The sequence below is a fragment of the Pleurodeles waltl genome, chromosome 2_2 (assembly GCF_031143425.1).
Source record: "Pleurodeles waltl isolate 20211129_DDA chromosome 2_2, aPleWal1.hap1.20221129, whole genome shotgun sequence".
Lineage (NCBI taxonomy): Eukaryota > Metazoa > Chordata > Amphibia > Caudata > Salamandridae > Pleurodeles > Pleurodeles waltl.
The window spans coordinates 462304445-462329899 of record NC_090439.1 but is presented as its reverse complement, the minus strand read 5'-3'; the positions used below and the strand labels follow the sequence as shown (position 1 = coordinate 462329899).

The 25455-nt window shown below is 44.1% G+C and overlaps 1 protein-coding gene across 1 annotated transcript in view; it reads left to right on the top strand.

Moving 5' to 3' along the window:
• Window positions 1-25455, top strand: part of PSMG2 (proteasome assembly chaperone 2) — an 85001-nt gene that overhangs the window by 10606 nt on the left and 48940 nt on the right. Inside the window, exons 2-3 of the mRNA XM_069219932.1 lie at window positions 12641-12809; window positions 24901-24959. Coding sequence (XP_069076033.1) covers window positions 12641-12809; window positions 24901-24959 — 228 coding nt within the window. The remainder of the gene's footprint in view (window positions 1-12640; window positions 12810-24900; window positions 24960-25455) is intronic.

Below are 25455 nucleotides of genomic sequence, written 5' to 3'. Positions count from 1 at the left end.
CTGCTAGTTTGGGTCATAACATACTGCTCACCTCCATCCTGAATGCACCTTAGCCGGGGACATTGCGTCAGTGCTGCTGCAAGGGGTGACATTGCTTCGGCCTAGTGCAAGGCAGAGCTGATGCCAGGCGATGCGATGTGGAACCAATGAAGGAGCGGTGCAATGTGTGGAGACCTGCCAGAGGACTGGGACCCTGTCTGGCACTGGTGGTGTGACCAGGGGCGGGCTGGTGCTTCTCTCGCTGCCTTGAACCATTGTGGAGCCGACTGCTGCTGAGAGCCGGCTGCATGGCCGATCCTGAATCCGCACACTGGGACAGGCCCTGGAGCAAAAGGCATGGAGACTCCGGAGGCGACTGGAGTTGTGGCCTCAACTGGTTGGGGAATCGCTTCCCTGAAAATCCTGCCTGGAGAGTCCAGCTCCAGAGGAGATCTGGCTGTACGGATGATTCCATACCAGCCTACTCAGACTGGGGCCTGGCCAGGCCTAGACAGGCCCTAGAGTGAACGGGTCAATGACGTTGGAGAAGACCTGCGTTGAGGCCTTAACTGGTTGGAGGACCGGAGGTAGAGGCAGCTCAGAGAGGAAGCTTGGCTGGACCTCACTCTCCCCCACCCCTACCCTGGAAATCCTGCCCAGGGGCACCAGACGAGAATGGCGTTAGAAACACAGAGAAGCCGATGATGGTGCCTTGTGGGGGCGCAAGCGCAGGAGGCAGATGACAGGCTCCTGATAGGCTGCAGCAGCCTGGGGGTGCCTGTATGAAAGGACGAGCTGGATGGAGTTTTGCCATTGCCCCGTTGGTGTGGGGGTTGGCTCTCCCCAAGCAAGTCAAAGGAAGTGGACAGCTGGGGGCATGGAGACCTCCAACAAGTGCCAAAATGTGTACTGTGGTTTTGACACTCCCACTCCGCCTCTCTTTTGTATTTCTTTGGGGACATCGAACCTGCAGTAACAACCCACATGATGGGGACGGATAGGACAGCAAGGGGCCTGCAGAACAATACCATTACCCAATAGCTACACCCCAGGGCCTACCGTCTCGGACCATGTGATCAACGGGACTCCTATTTGCGATCAGGTCGAGGTTTGTGGCTGTTATCCTTGAGGCAATACAAGGTGTGCACATTGCGCTAGAGTGAAAGGTTGACTCGGTCACGGTAGGGGTGAGTCTTTCGCATACAGATCTTCGGAAAGTTGCAGACAAGGTGACTGAAGCAGAGCACTGTCTCAATGACATGGGCAAGGAGATGGTCACACTCAAGGAGCAGTTCTCCCACTTCATGGCAACTACCAAAATCCTAGAGAACATGGCAGAATACCTATAGGGAATGTTGCGCCAAAACAACCTATGCCTGGTGGGATTTCCTGAAAGAGCGGAGGGCGACTCAGCCAAATGCTTCCTGGAAGAATGGATCACACACACACACTGCAACTGAAGTGCCTGTTGCGCATGTTCATTGTGGAGAGGGTGCGCCAGAGCCTGGCGGTGAGACCTCCACCAGGGTCTCTCCCGAGAGTCCTGATTGCAAGGATATTTAATTATCAAGATAGGGACTGTATCCTCAGGGTGGCTGATGAGACAGGAGAGCTTTGTTCCAGAGAATCATACCACTGCCATCTTCCCAGATTACACCCACAAGGTACAATCACAAAGAAAATCTTTCCTGGATGTTAAACAAAAACTCAGTCATTCACCTGCCTTACATGTTGATGTTCCCAGCGTGGCTCCTTGTGATAGCTAATGGCAAAGCAAATTTCTTTGAGACACCTGACGATGCGTGCGCATGGCTGAAACAACGGGACAAAGTGCCACGGCACGACCAAGGGACCCTGAAAACTGGGTGAATGGGAAGCCACAGAAGGGCTGGAAGCGCCAGAGACAGGCAGTAATGGAAATTGTTATTACCTGAGAACTGCCTCACACAAGAATTGTTCTACAAGATGACGGCACACTGATGGATGATCAGATGGATGCTGCGGACTCCGACCATCCCGTTGGTGGGGAATGGGAATGTGATCACCTCTCTCCATCAGCAGATAATGAAACCCTGCTTGAATGACAAAAACGTGTGTGGTTTGCCTTGTGGTGGTTCCTGTAAGGCTACCTTGTAAGTACATTATGTGGGGTGGATTAGGTGCAATAGAACCAGGAAACTCTGACCGTATGTACATGTTTGCCTTGGGGTGTGGCTGGAGGGCAGACATGTGAGGGGCTTAGGATGCTCCTGGCCTATAATGTGACATGACCTCAACCATATGGTTCAGTAACTCAACCGGACACAATGTAGGGCTTATGTGGTTAGCCAGAGGGAGGCCTAGTGTAGTGCCCTACCCGGCTGGACTGAGGCCGCATCAGCACACCTCGCTTCTGCACATTGTGAAGATTATTTTAGTGTTCTATGTGATTCTTTGGCTCCCTCAATTGAGAGTGATGGAATCACTGATTAAAGACATGGGGGGAGGGGGCCTGAAACATGAACTTTGATGCTCATAGATGAGAAAGCACAATGTTGCGTTGTTTAGGTTTAGTGTTTACCCACGGTGGGAAAACAATGATTGGGTTGGATGTCTAACTTGTTTGCTTTTTGTGATCTTAAGAAGCTCAGTTAGGCACTCAGATTGTTTGCTACTTGAAGACAGTGAACATTTTGGTACGGCTAGGGAAATGAGAGGCCCGTCCTCTGGGGAGAGGGAGGTTGCCCCTAACATGGGGTATGTACACGTTGCAGGGATGCGGTCCTACAGAGTGATAATGTGGAATCTCAGGGGACTGGGATGGCACATGAAAAGACACAGGGGATTATCCTATTTGCAGCGTAATGGGATGAGCTTTGCATGTTTGCATGAAACACACTTATTTGACGAGGAGTCCCATAAATTGAAAAAGAAATGGAGGGTTCAGTTATTCTCCTCAACTTACTCCATTTATTTGAGGGGTGTGGAGATATCGTGGCACTGAGAGTCCTGTTGCGACTAACCTACTCGAAGCAGATCCTAATGGCCGATATACGTCCTAGTACAAGGGACGCTATTTGGCACAGAGATGGTCACACTCAAGGAGTAGTTCTCCCACTTCATGGCAACTACCAAAATCCTAGAGAACATGGCAGAATACCTATAGGGAATGTTGCGCCAAAACAACCTATGCCTGGTGGGATTTCCTGAAAGAGCGGAGGGCGACTCAGCCAAACACTTCCTGGAAGAATGGATCACACACACACACTGCAACCGAAGGGCCTGTTGCGCATGTTCATCGTGGAGAGGGTGCGCCAGAGCCTGGCGGTGAGACCTCCACCAGGGTCTCTCCTGAGAGTCCTGATTGCAAGGATATTTAATTATCAAGATAGGGATTGTATCCTCAGGGTGGCTGATGAGACAGGAGAGCTTTGTTCCAGAGAATCATACCTTTGCCATCTTCCCAGATTACACCCACAAAGTACAATCACAAAGAAAATCTTTCCTGGATGTTAAACAAAAACTCAGTCATTCACCTGCCTTACATGTTGATGTTCCCAGCGTGGCTCCTTGTGATAGCTAATGGCAAAGCAAATTTCTTTGGGACACCTGACGATGCATGCGCATGGCTGAAACAACGGGACAAAGTGCCACGGCACGACCAAGGGACCCTGAAAACTGGGTGAATGGGAAGCCGCAGAAGGGCTGGAAGCGCCGGAGACAGGCAGTCATGGTAATTGTTATTACCTGAGAACTGCCTCACACAAGATTAATTTAGTGTTCTGTGTGATTCTTTGGCTCCCTCAATTGAGAGTGATGGAATCACTGATTAAAGACATGGGGGGGAGGGGGCCTGAAACATGAACTTTGATGCTCATAGATGAGAAAGCACAATGATGCGTTGTTCAGGTTTAGTGTTTACCCAGGGTGGGAAAACAATGATTGGGTTGGATGTCTAACTTGTTTGCTTTTTGTGATCTTAAGAAGCTCAGTTAGGCACTCAGATTGTTTGCTACTTGAAGACAGTGCACATTTTGGTACGGCTAGGGAAATGAGAGGCCCGTCCTCTGGGGAGAGGGAGGTTGCCCCTAACGTGGGGTATGTACACATTGCAGGGATGCAGTCCTACAGAGTGATAATGTGGAATCTCAGGGGACTGGGATGGCACATGAAAAGACACAGGGGATTATCCTATTTGCAGCGTAATGGGATGAGCTTTGCATGTTTGCATGAAACACACTTATTTGACGAGGAGTCCCATAAATTGAAAAAGAAATGGAGGGTTCAGTTATTCTCCTCTACTTACTCCATTTATTTGAGGGGTGTGGAGATATCGGTGACTCTGGGAGTCCTGTTGCGACTAACCTACTCGAAGCAGACCCTAATGGGAGATATACGTCCTAGTACAAGGGACGCTATTTGGCACAGAGATCTGTACTCTAGATGTGGATGTCAGGGATTTTTTTGTCCAAATGCAAAGGCTTTTGACAGATTGCAGGGTTGTATGAATGCTATGGGTTGGGAATTTCATTTGCATCTTGGATGAGGACATGGACAGGTGGACCCACAGACCTTCCACCAAGCTCGGCATGGCATAGGCGCTATGCTCAGCAATGCAAAATCTGTGATGCAGGGACGTGTGGAGAGAAATACATCCAGCAAAAAAGGAATTCTCCCATCACTCGAGGCACATACAGTAGATTAAACCGTTCATTGGGGACTGCAGAATTGAGCGCGGAGGTCCAGTCGGTCACATACTTGGGATGATATCTATCAGATCACTCACCTTTGCTGTTGACCGTGGGTGTCACAAATGCATATAAAGGGCCAGCCAGTTCGAGGCTAACAGGAAACCTCCTCCTTGATGCTCCATGCAGCCAATCACTGTGGCGGAAGCAATAACAAATTACCAGACAGATAACTGGGGTTCCACAGCTAGCAGAGGTACAGAGTGCAGGGGTGTGGAATTCGTATAGCCAGACACCCAGGACATATTGTTTAGGGTCAAGGACAATATTATTTTGTCCTTGGGACAAGTAGGCCAACACCCCTGCAGCACAAACCCTTTTGGCTGCCAGTTTATTCTAACACATTATGGAGCAGGGAAGGGCATTGTCTGCAGTAAAGGTAATATTTGTGTTCACATGTTAATGCTGTTCAAACTTGTATTTGTGGTTCATTAATGCAAAGACTTTATTATTAGGGTGAGCGCTTTAAGGAAATGTTATAAGCTAAGACTGCATTACTGACAGGGGTTCCTGTATAAAATTGTGTACACGTTTCTGAAATTTAAAAATATGAAGCTAAATATAATGCTTCCAGAACCCACTCTGATTACATGCAAATATTTGCAGATGCTGAAAGCAATATCAATGGTTCTATGCTTTCAAAATAAAATGTTCCCAAAAAACTCAACTAGGAAAAAAACGTTTGCTAAATTTCTGTGAAATTTTAGGTAGCATTTCTTGGAAGCATCATTTAGTAAACTGTGGTTATACATGCTAGCATGTAAAAAACATGTTTGTAATGGAAAATCAACGTAATCCGTTTTAACAAGATTAAGGGAAATATTAAAATAAACAAGCATTAGCAAAGCCCATAGGTCTAACATTGGTGGCCAGCCTTTTGATTTTGTCATTGCATGTCTTGTTTTGACATGATTTTTGTTAAGCTTTATTATTGTGGGAGATGCTGGGCCCTCGCCATTTTAACAAACATTAGCAAAAAGCAAAATGTATTTTTTGGTCTCAAAAAGCACACATTGCTATAGTAGTTCCTGGCACTGAACAAAACATTCTTGTTCTGATATGCTCCTTATGAAAGAGAAGTATGAGAGATAAAAATGTTATAATTACGAAATATCTTGGTTACCACCGGATCTTGTGAAAGAGAAGTATGAGAGATAAAAATGTAATACTTACGAAAGATCTTGGTTACCACCTGTAGGAAGTTGGCTCTGTATATACTATTTCAAAGTAAGAAATAGTGTGCACAGAGTCCAAGGGTTCCCCTTAGAGGTAAGATAGTGGCAAAATTAGATAATTCTAATGCTCTATTTTGTGGTAGTGTGGTCGAGCAATAGGCTTATCAGAGGGTAGTGTTAAGCATTTGTTGTACACACACATCCAATAAATGAGGAACACACACTCAAAGACTTACTCCAGGCCAATAGGTTTTTATATAGAAAAATATATTTTCTTAGTTTATTTTAAGAACAACAGGTTCAAGATTTGAAGAAAATACATAAAATGCAAGGTACTCCACACAGGTAAGTTAGGAACTTTGAATTAGAGCAATAACATATACAGTCTTTGTTAAAATGGCAATAAGCTATTTTAAAAGTGGACACAGTGCAAAAATCAACAGTTCCTGGGGGAGGTAAGTAAAGGTTAGATTGTGAGGTAAGTAAGACACTTACAAGTCTCAGTTCCTGTGCATAGGTAGCCCACCGTTGGGGGTTCAAGGCAACCCCAAAGTTACCACACCAGCAGCTCAGGGCGGTCAGATGCAGAGGTGAAAGAGGTGCCCTAAACATATTAGCGCCTATGGAGAACAGGGGTGCTCCGGTTCCAGTCTGCCAGCAGGTAAGTACCCGTGTCCTCGGGGGGCAGAGCAGGGGGGGGTTGTAGAGCACTGGGGAGGACACAAGTAGGCACACAAAACACACCCTCAGCGGCACAGGGGCAGCCGGGTGCAGTGTACAAAGCAGGCGTCGCGTTTTAGATAGGAAACAATGGAGGGACCCGGGGGTCACTCTAGCGGTGCAGGCAGGCACGGGGGGGCTTCTCAGGACAGCCACCACCTGGACTAAGCAGAGGGTCGCCTGGGGGTCACTCTTGCACTGAGGTTCGGTTCCTTCAGGTCCTGGGGGCTGCGGGTGCAGTGCTTGGTCCAGGCATCGGGTCCCTTGTTACAGGCAGTCGCAGTCAGGTGGAGCCTCTGGATTCTCTCTGCAGGCGTCGCTGTGGAGGTTCAGGGGGGGTCATCTCGGGCTACTCACGGGGGCGCCGTCGCCGGGGAGTCCTCCCTGTGGTGTTGGTTCTCTGGATCTCGAGCCAGAGGCGTCGGTCGGGTGTAGAGTGTGAAGTCTCACGCTTCGGGCGGGAAGAGTGAGTTCTTTAAAAGTTGCTTCTTTGTTGCAAAGATGTAGCTGTGGTTGAGCAGAGCCGCTGCTCATGGGAGTTTCTTGGACCTGGGGGTCAGGGCAGTCCTCTGAGGCTTCAGAGGTCGCTGGTCCCTGTTGGATGCGTCGCTGGTTGCAGGTTTTCGACTCTGGAGACAGTCCGGTAGGGCTGGGGCCAAAGCAGTTGTCGTCCGTCATCTCTGCAGGCTTGTAGATCAGCAGTCCTTCTTCTTGTTTCAGGTTGCAGGAATCTGATTTCCTGGGTTCTGGGGTGCCCCTAAATACTAGATTTAGGGGTGTGTTTAGGTCTGGGACGGCAGTAGCCAATGTCTACTGTCCTGGATGTGGCTACACCCTCTTTTTGCCTCCTCCCTGTGGGGAGGGGGGCACATCCCTAATCCTATTGGGGGAGTCCTCCAAAACTAAGATGGAGGATTTCTAAAGGCAGGGGTCACCTCCGCTCAGGACACCTTAGGGGCTGTCCAGACTGGTGGGTGACTACTCCTTGTTTTTCTAATTATCTCCTCCAGCCTTGCCACCAAAAGTGGGGGCAGTGGCCAGAGGGGCAGGCATCTCCACTAGCTGGGATGCCCTGGGGCGCTGTAACAAAAGGGGTGAGCCTTTGAGGCTCACTGCCAGGTGTTACAGTTCCTGCAGGGGGATGTGTGAAGCACCTCCACCCAGTACAGGCTATGTTCCTGGCCACAGAGAGACAAAGGCTCTCTCCACATGTGGCCAGCAACTTGTCTAGTTTGTGGCAGGCTGGCAGGAACTGGTCAGCCTACACTAGAAGTCGGATTGGTATTCAGGGGGCATCTCTAAGATGTCCTCTGGGTGCATGTTACGATAAATTGCACACTGGCATCAGTGTGCATTTATTGTGCTGAGAAGTTTGATACCAAACTTCCCAGATTTCAGTGTAGCCATTATGGAAGTGTGGAGTTTGTGTTTGACAAACTCCCAGACCATATACTCTATGGCTACCCTGCACTTACAATATCTAAGGTTTTGCTTTAGACACTGTAGGGGCATAGTGCTCATGCATATATGCCCTCACCTGTGGTATAGTGCACCCTGCTTTAGGACTGAAAGGCCTGCTAGAGGGGTGAGTTACCTATGCAACAGGCAGTGTGAGGTTGACATGGCACTCTGAGGGGAGTGCCATGTTGACTTAGTCATTTTCTCCCCACCAGTACACGCAAGCTGTGAGTCAGTGTGCATGTGCTGAGTGATGGGTCCCCGGGGTGGCATAAGACATGCTGCAGCCCTTAGAGACCTTCCCTGGCATCAGGGCCCTTGGTACCTGGGATACCAGCTACAAGGGACTTATCTGAGTGCCAGGGCTGTGCCAATTGTGGAAGCAAAGGTACAATTTAGGGAAAGAACACTGGTGCTGGGGCCTGGTTAGCATGGTCCCAGCACACTTTCAATCAAAACTTAGCATCAGCAAAGGCAAAAAGTTAGGGGGTAACCATGCCAAGAGGCATTTCCTTACACCACCAGATCAAACGAGATGCGTGCACCTGTGGTATATATCCTTGTGTTAGTGTAGTTTTATGGCTTTCATGAATTCACAAGAATTTTACGTTAGTAGGCCAGGAAATCGTATTCCTAGAAAATATCTGTGAACTGTATTTTAGCACAAGCAAATATGCATACGTAGATGCTTATAGGAAAATCTATTGAGCAAGTTTAAAAGCGCATTTTCCCTCCAACCACTTTTTTCCCCAATGCTGAAGACATTTAACTTTTGCCCTTGTGAAGGAGTAAATTCCCAGCCTTTTCCAACATGGGAAAAGATTAGAGAAGAGCTGGTGAAAACACCTAAAACATACAAGTTATTAGGTTTGCGATATACTCAAAAGGGCACTCCAACTGTTGAACTATTGCCTACTGCTACCGCCTGTCCCAGTAGGCAGATCTGCGGAAAGGTGGCAAAATAAGGAAATTGCTAGTATTCAAACCCTACTATAGCATGAGCCCTGGCATAATCAGAGAGGCTTTTATCAGAGATCTTACATAATGAGATTGTTGCCATAATGTGTCGCCGGACTACATGGCACCAAAGGAACAAGTGGATTTTGTTATAGGACAAGAAGATTTATGAAGCAACATGTCCCATGGACAAGTAGATGTTTTATGAAATTCCACAGCCCTGAGAGTGGGAGGCATGAAGGCTGTCATGAGGGGATAGTGCATAAGCAAGGTATATGGTTCGCGGAAACTGCTACAGTTCAAGCTGGGGCCCCTAGAGTGTAAAATTGCAGACACTAATCAGGAAACAAAATTCTGAGTAGTGAGATGGTCCCTGGTGGATTTCAAATAATAGCTATGTAACACAGGGATTGACTACACAAACTTGCGCCAGGAATATAGACAGCGATTACACCGGTTAGCTACTTGCCTAGCTACTTAAGCCTAAAACTGACAGGGCCCCTGTCGTGGAATTGAGACGCCCAGATGGGACTATCTCAAAGTCCCAGCAGTCCATCAATGAGATTCTCAGGGAGCACTTAAGGAAGTTGTACAGTGCGGATTCGACCTCCATAGAACATTATCAGGACCAGGTGGAACTCCTTGCGCTATCAACCCCACTCAGGGAAGAACAAGAGGCAGAGTTTGCACTGGAGGCAATGGAAGAGGTGCTGGGGAGGATGACCAGAGGTAGGGCACTGGGTGACAACTTCTTCCCTGTGAAATATGATCACACCTTTGCAGCACAACTTGCAGAGCCACTCTTGGAGGAGTTCAAGGAGGACGGGGAAAGGAGATATTTCCTCCCCTTCCAGAACCCCCAACACCTTCCAGCACCTCCTAACCCCCGCAAGAAAGGATGATCTGTATGGTACCCAAGCCAGGGGGCAACGAGATGAACCCATCATCATATAGTCGGCTCACCATACTCCTCTTCGCTCTGGCACTTGAGCCTTAGACAGTCAAGCTTAGCAGGAACATGGACGCTTTTGGTTTCATGGTTGGGAACTCAGTACCTCTTATATCGCTGTACGGGCCTGAGGAGAAGATCTAAAAGCTCCTCTATCGGATGGAGAGGGGTAAATCGCTTGTATGCTCATGAAAAAGATCTGCAATATCATGCTCAAACTGACACACTTCGATTATGTCCACCGCACGTACTTAACCCCTGTCAAGCTCTATAGGATGTACAAGGTCAGGAGCATGGTTTGTCCGAGATGCAGATGGATGACACTTTATTCTTACATTTGGTGTGGGTATGTCAAGCGGTTCACGCATTTTAGATGGTGTTGGTTCAGCCACTGCGTACGGTAACAGGTGTCGCCTTAGAGGCGGTACCAGTACCCTGTCTACTGGGGGTCATCAAACAAACAAAAGGGAGGAAGATACCCTGGAAATTCCTACAATTGGCTCTGGCCCTGGCTAAAGGATTGGTAAGGGATACATCCCCCTTGTTTGAAGAAGTGCACGTGAAGGCCAGCAGGCATGGTGATAAGTTACAGGACCATCTTGAGACATGGTCTACTTTATTAACTGAGCTAACGGACACAAATGGGGAAGAGCCCCCACAGGGTACAAACTCACAATCAACTGGGTCCACCGGCGACAGACCGAGTACACTGCAGTGGCATGAGTGTGAGCTGAGGAGCCAACTATGAGATCACTCAACTCTGTTTGAGAACTTCGGTATATCCACAAATGCAAGAAACATTTGAAGACTGTGACACACCTGTACAGGGAGAGGGTGTGGATCCTTAACCTGGCACATTTGATTGACCCAGCAAATAGGCAAGCATGGAGCTGTAAGAGTTCTTATTGTTGCATTGTTTCTTCTTGGTATGTTTTTGTATGTATCAATGATAATGGCCAATAAAAAGATTCATAAACATTGTTCACCACACCATCTGGCAAAGTGTATGTTTTGTATCTTACAGAAACCTGCAGGGAGCTCTTGAAGGTTATCTCAGGTCCATCTGCTCCCACCACCAAGTAGTCAAAATCTTCAGTCCTTTCCTTGAATAACTATGATCAAAATCATAGTTATACATTTTCATTGTATATGAGCGCCACCCTATTCAAGAAGGTTTTCCATCATCCTTTTTTGGCAGTTGGAGCGTCAGTGTGTCCCATTTTATGATTCGGGTACAGCCACAGTTCTGGCTTTGTTCAAAATTACGTGACCCTCTACCCATTTAACTAATTCTCTATTCTACTGTGCCTGTGTTGGAGTATCCTCCCAAAATCGTCAAAGTTGTTTACTGCCGAATTGCGAAATGACTGCCACATTTCTAAACATTCCCATACGTAGTAGTACAGCATGCTTATGGTTGAATTAACAGGGGTGGAATCTGCATTTTTACATTTGGTGATAGTTTGTAAGAATTAGGAATATATTTGAGGGAAGGCTTGCTTCTGGAAATTATGGTGGACAACCGAGCAAAGCTCTCTTGTGTGATATGAAAACACTTTTGAAGAAACAAACTATTAAAGACAGTGGGGATTTGTTATCTCACACATGGCTGATGGATAAGTCGAAAGAACTGCTAAGCTAGAAAAGTTGTTTTGGGGTTTGCCATGCAAGTGCTTAGAGCTACTTTCCACACAACTGTTCGATCAGCGCCGGAAGTCTTAAGGGGGAGAAAAGAAAACTATAGTGAAGCTGTGTCTATCATGGAAGAGGAATGGAATTATAGAAAGGTCAAAAAAATGAAGATATTAGAGTACAGACAATTTAGGAGGAGGGTGTATTTTTGACAGCAGAAAAAGGTTGCAGATGCTTTCATGTGGATGAAACAGTAGGAGTGCCTCTACCACCTGCCGATAGCCACCTGTAAAGATTGCATTGGTGAAAAGTAATGCAAATGCTGGTTCAGAACGTGTCATGGGATGTAGTAAGGGTGACAAAACACAGAAGAAGCAAATAAACAGGAATGAGGAGAACTACCCAGGGAAAACATTTGAGTAGCCACGGGTTTAGTCTGAAAGGGATTATGGGTAAAAGTTAATTGTTTTTCGAAGAATTGAAAATGTTTAGAAAAGGAGCATTTATGATGAAAGAGAAAAGCATAACAGCATTTGGAAGCGAGGGTAGCTATTTTAAAAACATAGAACATAATGTGACAGCAAAGGTATTGGAAGTGCAAAACTGTATGAGACTATTATGCAAAAGAAAGTATAAATAGGTTCAATATGTGTTGGGATAAAAATATCTACTAGTGCAAGTTTTAATTCCTGCTGATTGTGGCTTTCTTTGTCTACAGCATTTATTTTATCATATGTTGTTTTGTTTTCTGGCGAGTGGAGGGGAGAAGGGAAACTTTGGTAAGAGCATGGTTACACCTTAGGCAGTTGCTATTTGACTAGGCTAAACACCGATTGTCGAGTGCCAAGACTTTAAATAAAGGAAATTATATTGAATTGCTTAGGTAATATGCCAATCATTGCATTCTGTCTACAGTCTTTGATAATATTTGTTTTCCTGGATAACTAAGTGAACAAATGATACTAGTTGTTGCTTGTGTTAAAGTCCTAAATTATCAAGACAGTCTTCAGTCAATTCACCTTTTACATTTTCTGCCATTTCAGCCAGCTGTGTCTGTGGGGAATGTAGGCCAGCTTGCAGTGGACCTCATTATATCTACACTGAAGATGGTGAAAGTTGGTTATTTCCACACAGACTGCTTGGTACCAATGGCAGGAAGTGATCCGTACGCAGATCTCGGAGCAAATTCAAAGCTGAGTATAAATGCCGAAGGTAGGTTCCCACAGTTTAAAAGACTGTTCTGACAATTGTGCTTTGAGTCACCTGTTAAAGCACTGTAAGTCACTAGGTTATCAATACTCATTTCTTTGATCTGGATGAAACATTGAATCCTAACAGATTATGGAAACGAAATTCTTCTTGTATAACTTTATATTATAAACATTTAAGGTGGAAATGCAGCTAACCCAGCAATTCTAGTTCTACTACAAGTATATGTGTTTTCTTCTATGATTCTTATCCAGTGCTAACATATGTAAGCTTGATGATAAATACGTCCTAACGGGATTGACCAGACGTTGCCATAAGTTCTAAATCCCACCTGCTGTCGCACCATATAGCATGCATGAACGCTTGGTGTCATGTCATAGTAAATACGCCTCATATTCCACAGTTTTATTCGTTTTTGCAGAGGAATACTTCCTAACGAAACGCTGGCAGCCATTTTTGTAGAAAAATACCCCATGTTTTTGCTGAGAACATAATTTGCAATGCACATATCGCTATGTTGTCTTTGAACTTTTGAACTCTCAGTGTTTTCATTATTTTTTTCTCTCTTGCTGTTTACTTTCCCAAATGTGTTTAAATTCCTTATCACTTTTAAGATTTGTTTGTGGTTGTACAGTCTACAATCTTCCGAGCAATGTGTCTTCCGAAGTGGAAGCTGTAGTCCAACTAGAATGTTGTATGAAGTTCAGCAAATTAATTTGCTATTACTAGACTTGAGTCACTAATTTAGTTTGAAGGTGCACAAAGTCTAGGCACGACACACAATGTGCGGTGAGCCAAATCCCACAGGGTCACACATTTTATTGGAAACATGAAGGTTGCAGTTATTAAGAGATCAGGAGAAACAGCAGTGAGGAGTGTGATTCAAATGTGTTGCACTTGCTGTCCCAGTCCTCAGCAAGGAAGACAAAGCAAATACAGCGCAAGTGGCAGGAGCTTCTTAAGTCAGCCGTATCCCTACCTGAAATCTTTACTCAAATTAGCAACTCACTGCTTTCTGTGACTCTTCACCTTATTCCCTCCTTGGCAAATTATTGCACAATTGCACACATGAATCATTATTTTCAAGTCACCCCTTGATGTTTGTAGGGGTGGAGTAGGGTGTCCGTAAATATCATTGCAATAGAGCAGCATTTACAGAGCATAACACCATTTGTTTCGAATCATATTTGTAAATATTATCTCTTCCTATGGAGTAAATTGTGCAAGCTCAGCATGATGTCATCCGTGTCAGGTAACAGGATAAAGAGTAAATCAAAATCAGTTGGAGATACATTTCTGAGTGAGCACAAAGTCACTGATACATAAAACACAGAAACACTTATACCAGTGGAATATGCCTCTCCTTATGCAGGGGAAATCGGAACATATATTCATTCACAAGAAAATGAAGAGCAGTGGTTTGAGTCTTAAATAAAACAGTTTGCTGTACTCCTATCAAGAGCCTTGGCAACATGTCTTTTACCATTTTAATCAATGTGCAATATTTGTTGGAGTTTGAGATTGGACTCCTTATCTCTAGCTTTCAGATACTCATACAATACATCCTGCTCTATGTGGCAGGGCTCCCATCCCCAAATGGACAGTTTTTTCACTTTCATCAATGTACAATTGTAAAAAAAAAAAAAGTCAGAGCATGTAAGCCAAGTGCTGAACTTTGAACTTGTCCATGGCATGGCTATGCGATGTTTAGCCAATAGGAGACCCAGTGGCTGGTGCGGTAGCTGAGGATACACTTTATTTTTCATGTGTAAAATTTCTCCTAATCACAATTTTGAATTAGGATTACGTTTCCAACCTTGGAACCCAATGGTCTGTGGAGCTGCATCCCAGGAAGTTGTAATGGCACTGCACTTCCAGCACATATGACAAAAGTCTGCCCCATCTATGATGCATCCACAACAGGACGGGTGAAGGCTGGGTTAATTTTGTGAACTATGTAGAGTGTAAAGTATGCTCTCATTAGCTATTTATATTGGAGGAGGTTGAACCTGTTATTTCGGGATACTGTTTAAGTAAATTCACATGCCCTCAACCAATTAATGTCAGCCAAATGAGTTTCTATCTCTTGTCCTCATTTTAATCCTTCTATTGCTCTGATTTCAGTCTAATCACATCTACATCAACCGTTCTTGACTTATAATCACACTTCTTGAGGAATATCATGTTTATTTAGGGGCACATGGTGGTATATGAGGAACCCAAGATGGCAAATATGATGATACTTGGAAGACATTTGGAGATTTTGGGGCATATGTTGGCACTATTATGAGAAACAATCGCACTTTTAAGGAATGCAACCCTCTTTAGCAAATGATCCCACTTTTGGGAAAACATTACTGCATATTTTAAGGACTCTTATAGTACTTTGAGATATTTGGCAACACTTACTGACGATTTATGGTACTTTTTGGGAGTTTTGATGCATTTTATAGTCTAGAATGTCTGGTTAGGAGCACATCATTGAACTATTAGTCTCTATAGGGACACCTTAGAGGCATTTAGGGACACATTTGGCTACCGTAATGGGACCTTAGGGGTATATAGCAGATCTACTAGGTCATAACATTGTTTTCAGGGAGGGGAGGGAAAGGGGACAAGGATATATGGTGATATGATTTTTTTTAACAACGTAACCTGGTTTGGGGATACTAATTACCACCTATTTCACTCATTCTAGACCTTTCCTGATGTCCTCCCTGTGGTACCCTGTATTCACGAATCATTTTTTTTACCTCATCGAATTGATTTGATAGAACTTTATCACTGTATCAGTTTCTCATGTGTAACAGATTCCCGTATGCGATACTTTTAATGAGTGATCTTGGTTGAAAACTGTTACCATGTAAGATGCTATTGATAGCAGTGGTTTGTCTGAACAATGTAGTCTCAATCATGTTGTTTTGAACATAGACTGTGACATGTAGAAAATCAGTCCGTTCTGTGCTGGTGGTACAGGTACATTTGAAACCACTGTTACTGATAATGTGGAAGTAACCCTGGAATTCTTCCTGTTGTATTCCATATTATGTATAGGTCATCAATCTATCTTATGTAACCATAAAATCATTTTCTCCGAACAACTTTCATTGTTGGAGCTCCAAGCCTACTCCTTCTCCACTATACCATAGTGAGATTTGTTTAGCTTGGTAAAAAAGAAATTCCGTAGCAGTTCTGCATTGTGTTTGGTATATTACATGATTGAAGAGAAAGATATTAATAGTTAAGTACATCTCATTCATAGGTGATGGCAATCATGTATGTTGTAGTTTACCTACACTCCTTTATTTTAAAAAGAATGTGAATGCTTGCAGACTGATAGCATGTCTTATTGAGGTATAAAGAGAAATTACCTTTGTTGATACCAGTAAGTAATCATTTGTCCAGGTGGTATTGGCTAGAGTCCTTAAGAAGTCGCTTGTATCTCTAATATACAAGTATAGATTTTTTATCTATAGGTGCCAGACAGTTATCAACTTAATTGAATATCTTCTCACAGAGAGACTGACATGCAGACACAATTGGTCTCCCAAGTGGGTTATATAAAGTTTTATTAATTTTAGGGAGAAAATTAGTTGGAGGGAACAATCGGATTGTATGTTGTTAGCTGTTTGTATTGATCATCATTAATTAACAGTTCGGTATGCCATTTTTTCAATTTTTGATTCGAAGATACAGTCATTCTGTTTTATAGCATTATTGTCAAGTTTTTTTTATAGGTAATTTCATCACTCAACTGTCTCATCTCCTCTTTTAAATAGTCTTCAGAGGTGTGGAATGTCATTAAATATCTTCTTGTAAATGGGGCATGTTGCTTCATAAATCTACTTGTCCTATGATAAAATCCACTTGTCTCTTTGGTGCCATGTAGTGCGCAACAAATATGGCAACAATCTCACTATGTAAGAGCTCAGATAATAGTCTCTCTGATTATGCCAGGGCTCATACTATAGTAGGGTTTGAGTACTAGCAATTCCTTTATTTTCCCACCTTTCCGCAGATCTGCATACTGGGACTGGAGGTAGCAGTAAGCAATAGTTCCACAGTTGGAGTGCCCTTTTGAGTATATTGCAAACCTAATAACTTGTCTGTTTTAGAGGTTTTCACCAGATCTTCTCTAATCTTTTCCCATGGTGGAAAAGGTTGGAAATTAACTCCTTGACAAGGGCAGAAGTTAAATGTCTTCCAGTTTTGGGGAAAAAAGTGGTTGGAGGGAAAGGGAACTTGTAAACTTGCTCAACAGATTTTCGCATAAGCATCTAGGCATGCACATTTGCTCGTGCTAAAATAGAGTTCACACTGGGCCTGCAGATACTTCCCGCACTGAAGGTCACAGTAGAGTACAATTATAAAGCAATTCTAAGCACCGCTTGTTTGGATCTGAGGGGGGAAGTGGGTGGTGGAAAGCATATTGTCTTTCTTGGCTTGGCCACCTGGCGGCGGTTAAGATGGCACTTCTGCCTAAGGTGCTGTACGTTATGCAGACCCTGCCTCTGCAACCACCCCCATCTTGCTGGACAAAATACAAACACACATTTGGGAGTACATCTGGGATGGCAAGAAAGCCAGAATGGCAAAGGCCCTGGTCTACCTGCCACAGACCAAGAGCTGGCTGGGACTCCCACATTTGCTGAGCTATTACCAAGCGGCCCAGCTGTGTTATATGGCTGAATGGGCATGGCCACTCAGAGAGAAACATTGGTGCTTTATCAACCAATCTGTGGCTGGTGTACATATCTGGAAAATACCATGGCTGCCAAAGAAACACTCTCCACCAGGGGTATACACCTCCCCAAATCTACGTGTTACACTTGGAACCTGGGATAAGGTGCAGGTTAGAAAGGGACTATCCACACCTGTTTCCGCACAGACTCCATTCATCGGAAACCCAGACGTTCCACCTGCACAGAATGAATCATCATTTTCTGTCTCGCAGGAATCTAATTGTAAAAGAATTGGCAACCTCTTTGATGCATATGGGTTTTTGGACTTTGCCCGACTTCAAGAGGGATATGGTCTCCTGGCCACAGCCTGCTGGCAGTACCTCGCGGTTTGCTACTGGGTGGCCTCTTCTGCAATCCGCCTATATGTGAGCAGGCCCCTCACACGGTTTGAACGATGGTTACTTACCCATAAGTCGGACAGGCAACTTTTGTCCGATAAATACGCATTTTTACTTGTACCTCCTGTGTTACCAAAAACCTCAGCAAGGCATAGATGGGAGGAGGAGTGCGATCGTTCATTTACAGGTAAGGAGTGGCGTGATATTCTACACAGAGCATGGGCCACGAATACCAAATAAATGTTTTTAAAAATAGCCACTACTGGTACTATACACTAGCGAGGATTGCCAGGTGGAGGGCAACTGGCGACAACAAGTGTCGGCGCCAAAGTGGACAAGAGGGCACACTTACACATATTCTGTGGCAGTGTCCAAAAAGTGCTGTGGCAATGTCCAAAAAAGCTGTGAATGAAATCTACGCCACAACCATAACCAAGATTTCTGAGTTACATGTTATTAGGTCTTCCAAACCCACAATTATACCCCCTTAGATCACCTAAGGGTCGGGTAATCACATTGGCCCTAGGTGTGGCTAAACAGCTACTACTCTCCCGATGGAGTTCAGATGTCATTCCCACACACACTGATTGACTACATCAACTTTGGACGATAATGGAGATGGAAAAATTGACAGCGTGTGCGGCTGGTCTACTACCCCTCTTTGATAAAACTTGGGGACCGTGTATCCGGTATCTGTCAGATGAATTCAGGGAACTGAGATGCCCCTTATATTTTAGTATTCTCTGACTACACCCCAATCCCCCCCTCCCCTCAACGTAAACCCACTTTAGCTGAGCCAGGCTAATATGACTCCAATGGGAGGTGTACTACTTGCCTTGTTTACGTTTTAGCCTACCCACTGTGTGTTGCATTTTAGCAATTGCAGGTGTTCCTACCCACTCTCCTTTTCCCATTTCTCCCTTTCCCACCTGCCCTAACTGTGTTCCTCACTGGCCTATGGAAGTAGGTGGGAGATGTTGTATTGTTCTTCTTTTCCATCTTAAAACAATAAAAAGAGATCTTAAACCTAAAATAGAGTTCACAGATATTTTCTGGTAGTACAATTTCCTGGCCTACTAACGTAAATTCTTGTGAATTCATGAAAGCCATAAATCTACACTAACACAAGGACATATACCACGGGTGCAGGTTTGACATTAAGAATTAGGCATCTTGTTTGGTCTGGTGGTAACCAAGATCTTTCATAATTATTAAAATTTTATCTCTCATACTTCTCTTTCATAAGTAGCATATCTGCACAAGAAAGTTTTGTTCAGTGCCAGGAGCTACTGTGGCAATGTGTGCTTTTTGAGACCAAAACATATTTTTGCTTTTTGCTAATTTTTATTAAAATGGCGAGGGCCCGGCAGCTCCCACAGCAATAAAGTTTTACAAAAATCATGTCAAAACAAGACACCCTTTGACAAAACCAAAAGACTGGCCACCACTGTTAGACCTATTGGCTTTGCCAATGCTTGTTTATTTTAATGTTTCCCATAATCTTGTTAAAACTGGTTACGTTGATTTTTCATTACGAACATTTTTTTTAAATGCTAGCATGTATAAACACATTTTACTAAATGAAGATTCAAAGAAATGGTGCTTAACATTTCACAGTAATTTAACAAAACGTTTTTTTTCCTAGTTGCATTTTTTGGGAATATTTTAATTTGAAAGCAAACAATCATTAATCTTGCTTTCAATATTTGCAAATATTTGCATGAAGTCAGAGTGCATTCTGGGACCAATATATGTAGCCTTATTTTTATACTGGAACCCCTGTCAGTGATGCAGTCCTAGTTTATAACATTTCCTTAAAACGCTCACCCTAATTGTAAGGGCTTTGCATTAATGAACCATAAATACAAGCTCGAACAGCATTAACATGTGAACACAAATATTACCTTGACTGCTGACAATGCCCTTCCCTTTTCCATAATGTGTTACAGTAAACCGGCAGCCAAAGGGTTTGTGCTGCAGTTGGTTTGGTCTACTTGTCACAAGGACAAAATAAACAATAAATCTTGTTGTCCTTGATCCCAAACAATATGCCCTGGGCATCCGGCTATAGGAATTCCACACCCTGGTCCTCCTTATTGGGGAGCACTATATGTGCGCCTTTGCCAGCAGGCTTGATAATTATTTTGTTGTTGTTCAGAAGATTGTTTAAGGAAGCTTGTTCTTTGATACTTATATTTTCTTTTCCTAGCTGGCTGTGATTTGTTTTTTAATTTGTCAATATCTGATTATACTAATTCATAGAATGTTTCAAATGTGTTCCCTGGAGATATATATAGATTTATAGATAGATATCTTGATATTTTATAACACTAATATCTCAAACTATTGAACGTATTTATACTAAACCAACCACAGCACTTCATTGAGTAAATTCCACTTTCATTCCGAGGTTAGTGTACTTCTGTTCAGCTTTTTTTTTTTATAGCTGTCTTTTTGATTGACCTACAGAACATCCAACCCAAATCAGATGAACTTTTGTACAGATTTGTGGAACGCCTCCAAAGTTATTCTGAAAACAAAAAATGTCATATGAATGGAAACTCTGACCTAACCATTATTACAGTGATTATTTTGCTTCCTCTCTCTCTCTCTCTCTCTCTCTCTCTCTATATATATATATATATATATATATATATATATATATATATATATATATATATATATTTATATATATATATATATATATATATATATATATATATTTATATATATATGATGTTATGGTACTAAATCGCAGACATGCAAAACCTTTGAAAGTCACCAGTTATGGTATGCAATGCACGCAACATACACCATAACTGATGCCATCTGGCATGTTTAACTCTTGCTACACTGCCTTTTTTTTTCACTGTGCCATTTGCATAGGGGCATTTTATGCATGGTAGGTGGCATCATTTATGGTGCACATTTTGTACTTTGCGTACCATAACCTGTGAATTTAATTTGCTTTGCACGTTTGAGCCAGAAGCATAACTCAGTTTCTCACTTTGGGTTTTTCATCGATTTTTTTTATTTTAATTTTTTTTATTTTTATTTTTATTTTTTTTTAAACTATGCACTTATTTTCCATCATCCACTAAACATAACTCTTCATGGTCGACTTCTGTGGACAACCAACTCCCATTTTCCACATGGGGGTTTCCGCACAGATCTTCCCCTGTTTTTTAAATATTTTGGGAGTCTCAGGGCTGGGTTTGTGACACCCTCATGGCTCACAAGTTCCACGAACCCAGAGCAAGTTTCATGCCCGGGATCCACAGATGAGGGAAAGCTTTCCTGACCCATGTCTCGCTTTTTGGGGCCCATGGTTCCAAAGCCATGACCGCAAAACCGTAAGTTGCACGGGTTGGCGAAGCTTGCCGTCTTTTCAGATCCTCTTTGGGATTTCCAGTATCTTGACACCTAAAATGGCACCCTTGACCCATGATATAGAAGCAGGTACCCCAGACTCCTGGTGCAATTTTAGGTGTCAATGTGCAGTTGTTAGAAATGGGGTTTTTGGTTGGCTAGGATATGCACCTAAGCCAGGCAAAACCCACCACTCTAGTCAACGTGAGGGAGTTACACACCCAAGATAACCCCTGCTCAACCTCTTGGTAGCTTGGCACGAGAAGTCAGGCTTATCCCAGGGGGATTGTATAAAGCGCTTGCACAACATATGTGTCACAATAAATACACCACAAAGGAAACACAATAAGTTACATAAAAATAAATTGTATTGCATAAAATATCATTAGACCAAACCCGACATGTATCAGTAATACTCTTCTACACAAACAGTAGTCAGATAAACATATAGGTTACTAGTATTCTGCAACATAAGCAGTAGCCAGGTTGTCATTGTCACCAAAAATGCACATGTTAGGGTGAACGTGATAACGCTTCATCATGAATGCACATAAAATAAAACAGTTCTATGTGGCATAGGTCATGAACAATATCCCCCCAGGGCATATACTGCTGGCCCTGAAATTATGCCTGATACTATAGCCAAATAAACATGACATAACCAATCAGAACATAGGTCAGCATAAACAGATGATTAGGAATACCAAGACATCAAAATTAAACCTTCCCATCTGGCAAGCATTCTATAACATTACATCCTCACTTCAATGTCTGCCCTGCAAAAGGAGCTACGGTGCTCCTAATACACAGTGGGGTAGCATTTCACCACCAGTAGCAATGCATTACACAGCCAGTACAAGCTGGCAAGGGGAAAGCTCATATGGCATGACTGAATGTACTTATGTGAGAGATATCAGTTCTGCAAACTGGTCTGGAGCACACACAGTCCACTAAGTTCAACCGGCGTGTGGGGGGTGTCGGTACGCCTGCGCTCCTAGTAGTGTAATTACAGTAGCCCGCTTGAATCACAGCAATGGCTATCCCAGCGAGGGTCTCTACTGCAATTATTAAGGCACCAGAAACTGCCTGTGCTTCTAGTAGGAGCATTATGGTAGTTTTTGTGGACGCTTCGGAGGCGATCCTCCCTGTCCTTCTGGGCCATTATGGTAATGCTGGGTGACGGGGGGAGGCCTCCTACAGTCCTCCCTGCAGAACAAGAAGCTAAAGCTAGATCCCCTGCCCACAGTCATGCAGTGCGACTGTGGCAATGCCCACAAAGGATCATCCCCTGCGAACCTCGCAAGGAGAGGCAACCTCACTCCTCATGAGAGCAAGGCTGCCTGAGGCCCTCCTAGGGGTCGGTTGTCCATGTGTGGTGTTCGCGGCCCCCCAAGCCCCTGGGAATCCTGATCCGCTGTTTCAGTTCTCACAGGGCCGCTGCCCGCAAGCAGGCTGTACAGCGGCTCCAACAAAGGTCCTCTCCTTTTCTCTTCACCCAGGCCGCTGCAGTGATCGCACCCAAGTAGGTGCCAGCATGTGCCACTGGGATTCAGCACAGAGCGCGCTTGCCTGCGCTACACCACGCCGGGAAGAGGGGAGCCCGCACACAGGGTGATACCGGGGCGCTTGCTCCAGCCAAGGTTGACAAGACTAAATCGTTCTCCGAGCGCTGGGACAGCAGGATACAGCACTTCCCTTGCGCTGGAAAAGCAAATGAAAAAGCATCCTCCCTGCACCAGGTAACAACCACTAAAGGTAAATGTAGCGCTTTACTGGTGCTAGACTTGGAGGGAGATCAGGAACAAAACTGGTGCCCTCCACGCACCAGGCTTCGTGGGAGAAACTCTGGGGCACACCAGGCAGGCCAGCACACAGGGCCAACGGTTGCGATTCCTCCTGGCAGACCAGCAAGTGGCAGGGAAGTGCACGTCAGGGAGTACTGGCAGCAGGGCAACAAGCAAAAAAACAATCCTGATGAGTCCTTTGTGCCACCCAGCAGGCGTCAGGGCAACAAACAGAAGAGCAGTCCAGATGAGTCCTTCGCACCATCCAGTAGTCCTTCTGACAGAGGTTGTGTTCCAGTTCCAAAAGTGCTCTCCAAAATGTAGGCAACAGCCCCCAGTACTTAAACTCAATTTGTGCAGCCTCCACAAAAAGGGGAGAGAGGGTTCCAACCAGCACTAACTGGTTTCGGGGATGTCCTCTCGCTCCTCCAAGAGTAAACATGCTCTTTGTATGAGGTCAGGGCACAGCCTTTACAAACGCAGGTGTGCACTGCCTATCCCCCTCCTGGCTCAGGAATCCCATTCAGTATGCAGATGCACTCTTGTGACACCTCCACTCTCCCTGTGTACAGGCTGTCTGAAAAGTATGCACAAAGCCCAGCTGTCACTCTGCCCCAGACGTGAATTGCAGGCAAGCTGCAAAACACCAGAGCCATAAGCACAGAGAAATGCGCACTTTCTAAAAGTGGCATTTCTATAATGGTAATAAAAATCCATCTACACGAGTAAGCAGCATTTCTCACTACCATTATAACCATACCAGACATGCCTACGCCACCCCGCATAGATCAGACAATACCACTTAGATATGTTAGGACATTTCCAATACAGTATTATGAGAGAGGCAGCATTCACAGTGGTGAGAAACCAAATTTGTCAATACTAGGACTTACAGTACATGAAGACATAGGTCCTACCTTTTACATACACAGCACCCTTCCAATAGGGCTAGCTAGGGCCTACCCTAGGGGTGACATCTATGTAGTAAAAGTTCCAGGCCTGGCAAGTGAATTTAGATGCCAGGTCCTTGTGGAAGCAGGCCTGAGACAGGTTTGAAAGGCTACTTCTGTGGGTGCGCATGCTGCACTGCAGGCCCTCTAGTAGCATTTAATTTACAGGCCCTGGGTATAAGAATACCACTGTACAAGGGATAGGCAGGTAAATTCAATGTGCCAATTAGATGTAAGCCAATCATACCAAGTTTGGAAGGGAGAGCACATGCACTTTAGCACCGATTAGCAGTGGTAAAGTGTTCAGAGTCCTAACGTCAACAAAAGGGTCAGAAAATATAGGAGGAGGAAGACAAAAAGTTTGGGGATGAGCTTGTAAAAAGGGCCAGGTCCAACAACAGTGAATCCTGAAAGGGATCCTGCGATACTGCTACTCACTTTGCTGTTTTTCATTTTAAACAATGGTGGGGTTACCTCCCTAAATCCTGGAGGTAAGGGCGGGCTTACCATGTTCCTTTATGTTGCATTTGCTATTTCTTTTAAGGATGTGGAGACTGTTGGGCAGTTGAAATGGCAGCTACAAGAGTGGAACTTAAGAAAAAGAGTTTGGTCAACTAGTATGTTACTTAAAAATATGTTGCAACCCAGAATTCTATTACAAAAGAGAGGTAAAAAATTAAGGACGAGACAATTGAGAGCCGCAGAAGCACACCAGTCTCTTGAATGCTATGGATGCAGCATTTCTCATGTCGTTTTTTGCCACACTACTATTTCCATCAAAAGAACCTAAACATGCTGTTTCCAGTTATCTGTTAGCAATGTACTATTAAATATCCTGCATGTGTTTACACCTCACTGAGGAAAAAGTCGCTACAAGGTTAATGAATTATTTCTCTTTTATTCTATTGTAGTATACTTACTTCCTGATAAAAAGCTTGCAGTGCTTCAGATCAGATCACCGTTAATAAAGGTAAGCGGATTTCAGTTTTTCAAAAAGGTGTATTTTCTGATGTCCTAAACACTATTTAGCCCCTTAACAGCTGGGCCACCCCGCTCTCCCGGTGCTGAGCCCTTATTTTTGGCTATTTGGGGTAATTTGTGCTTAGGCCTCCATGACCTTTTGTCCACGGAAAGTATCCATGCCAAATTTTCGTCCTTTTTTTTCCCAACATCCTGTGGATTTTAAAGGTAACCAGGGTTTGGAAATTCCCCTGGAGGGAACTGAGAAAATGCCCCAAAATATAACTAAATTTTGAGGGTTTTTTTTTTAGAAAAATTGAAAAACAATGCTCTGCATAAAAGTGTCTTTTTGTTGTTGTTTTTTTCATAAATACAGCATCAACAAATGGTTCGCTGTGCTAAAGTCGCTATCTTTCCAAGATTCAGGAACAGGCAGAGCTGAATAAAAAAAACAAAAAAAAATGTTTTACCACAGTTTTGGCATTTTTAAAAGAGGTAGCCTATTT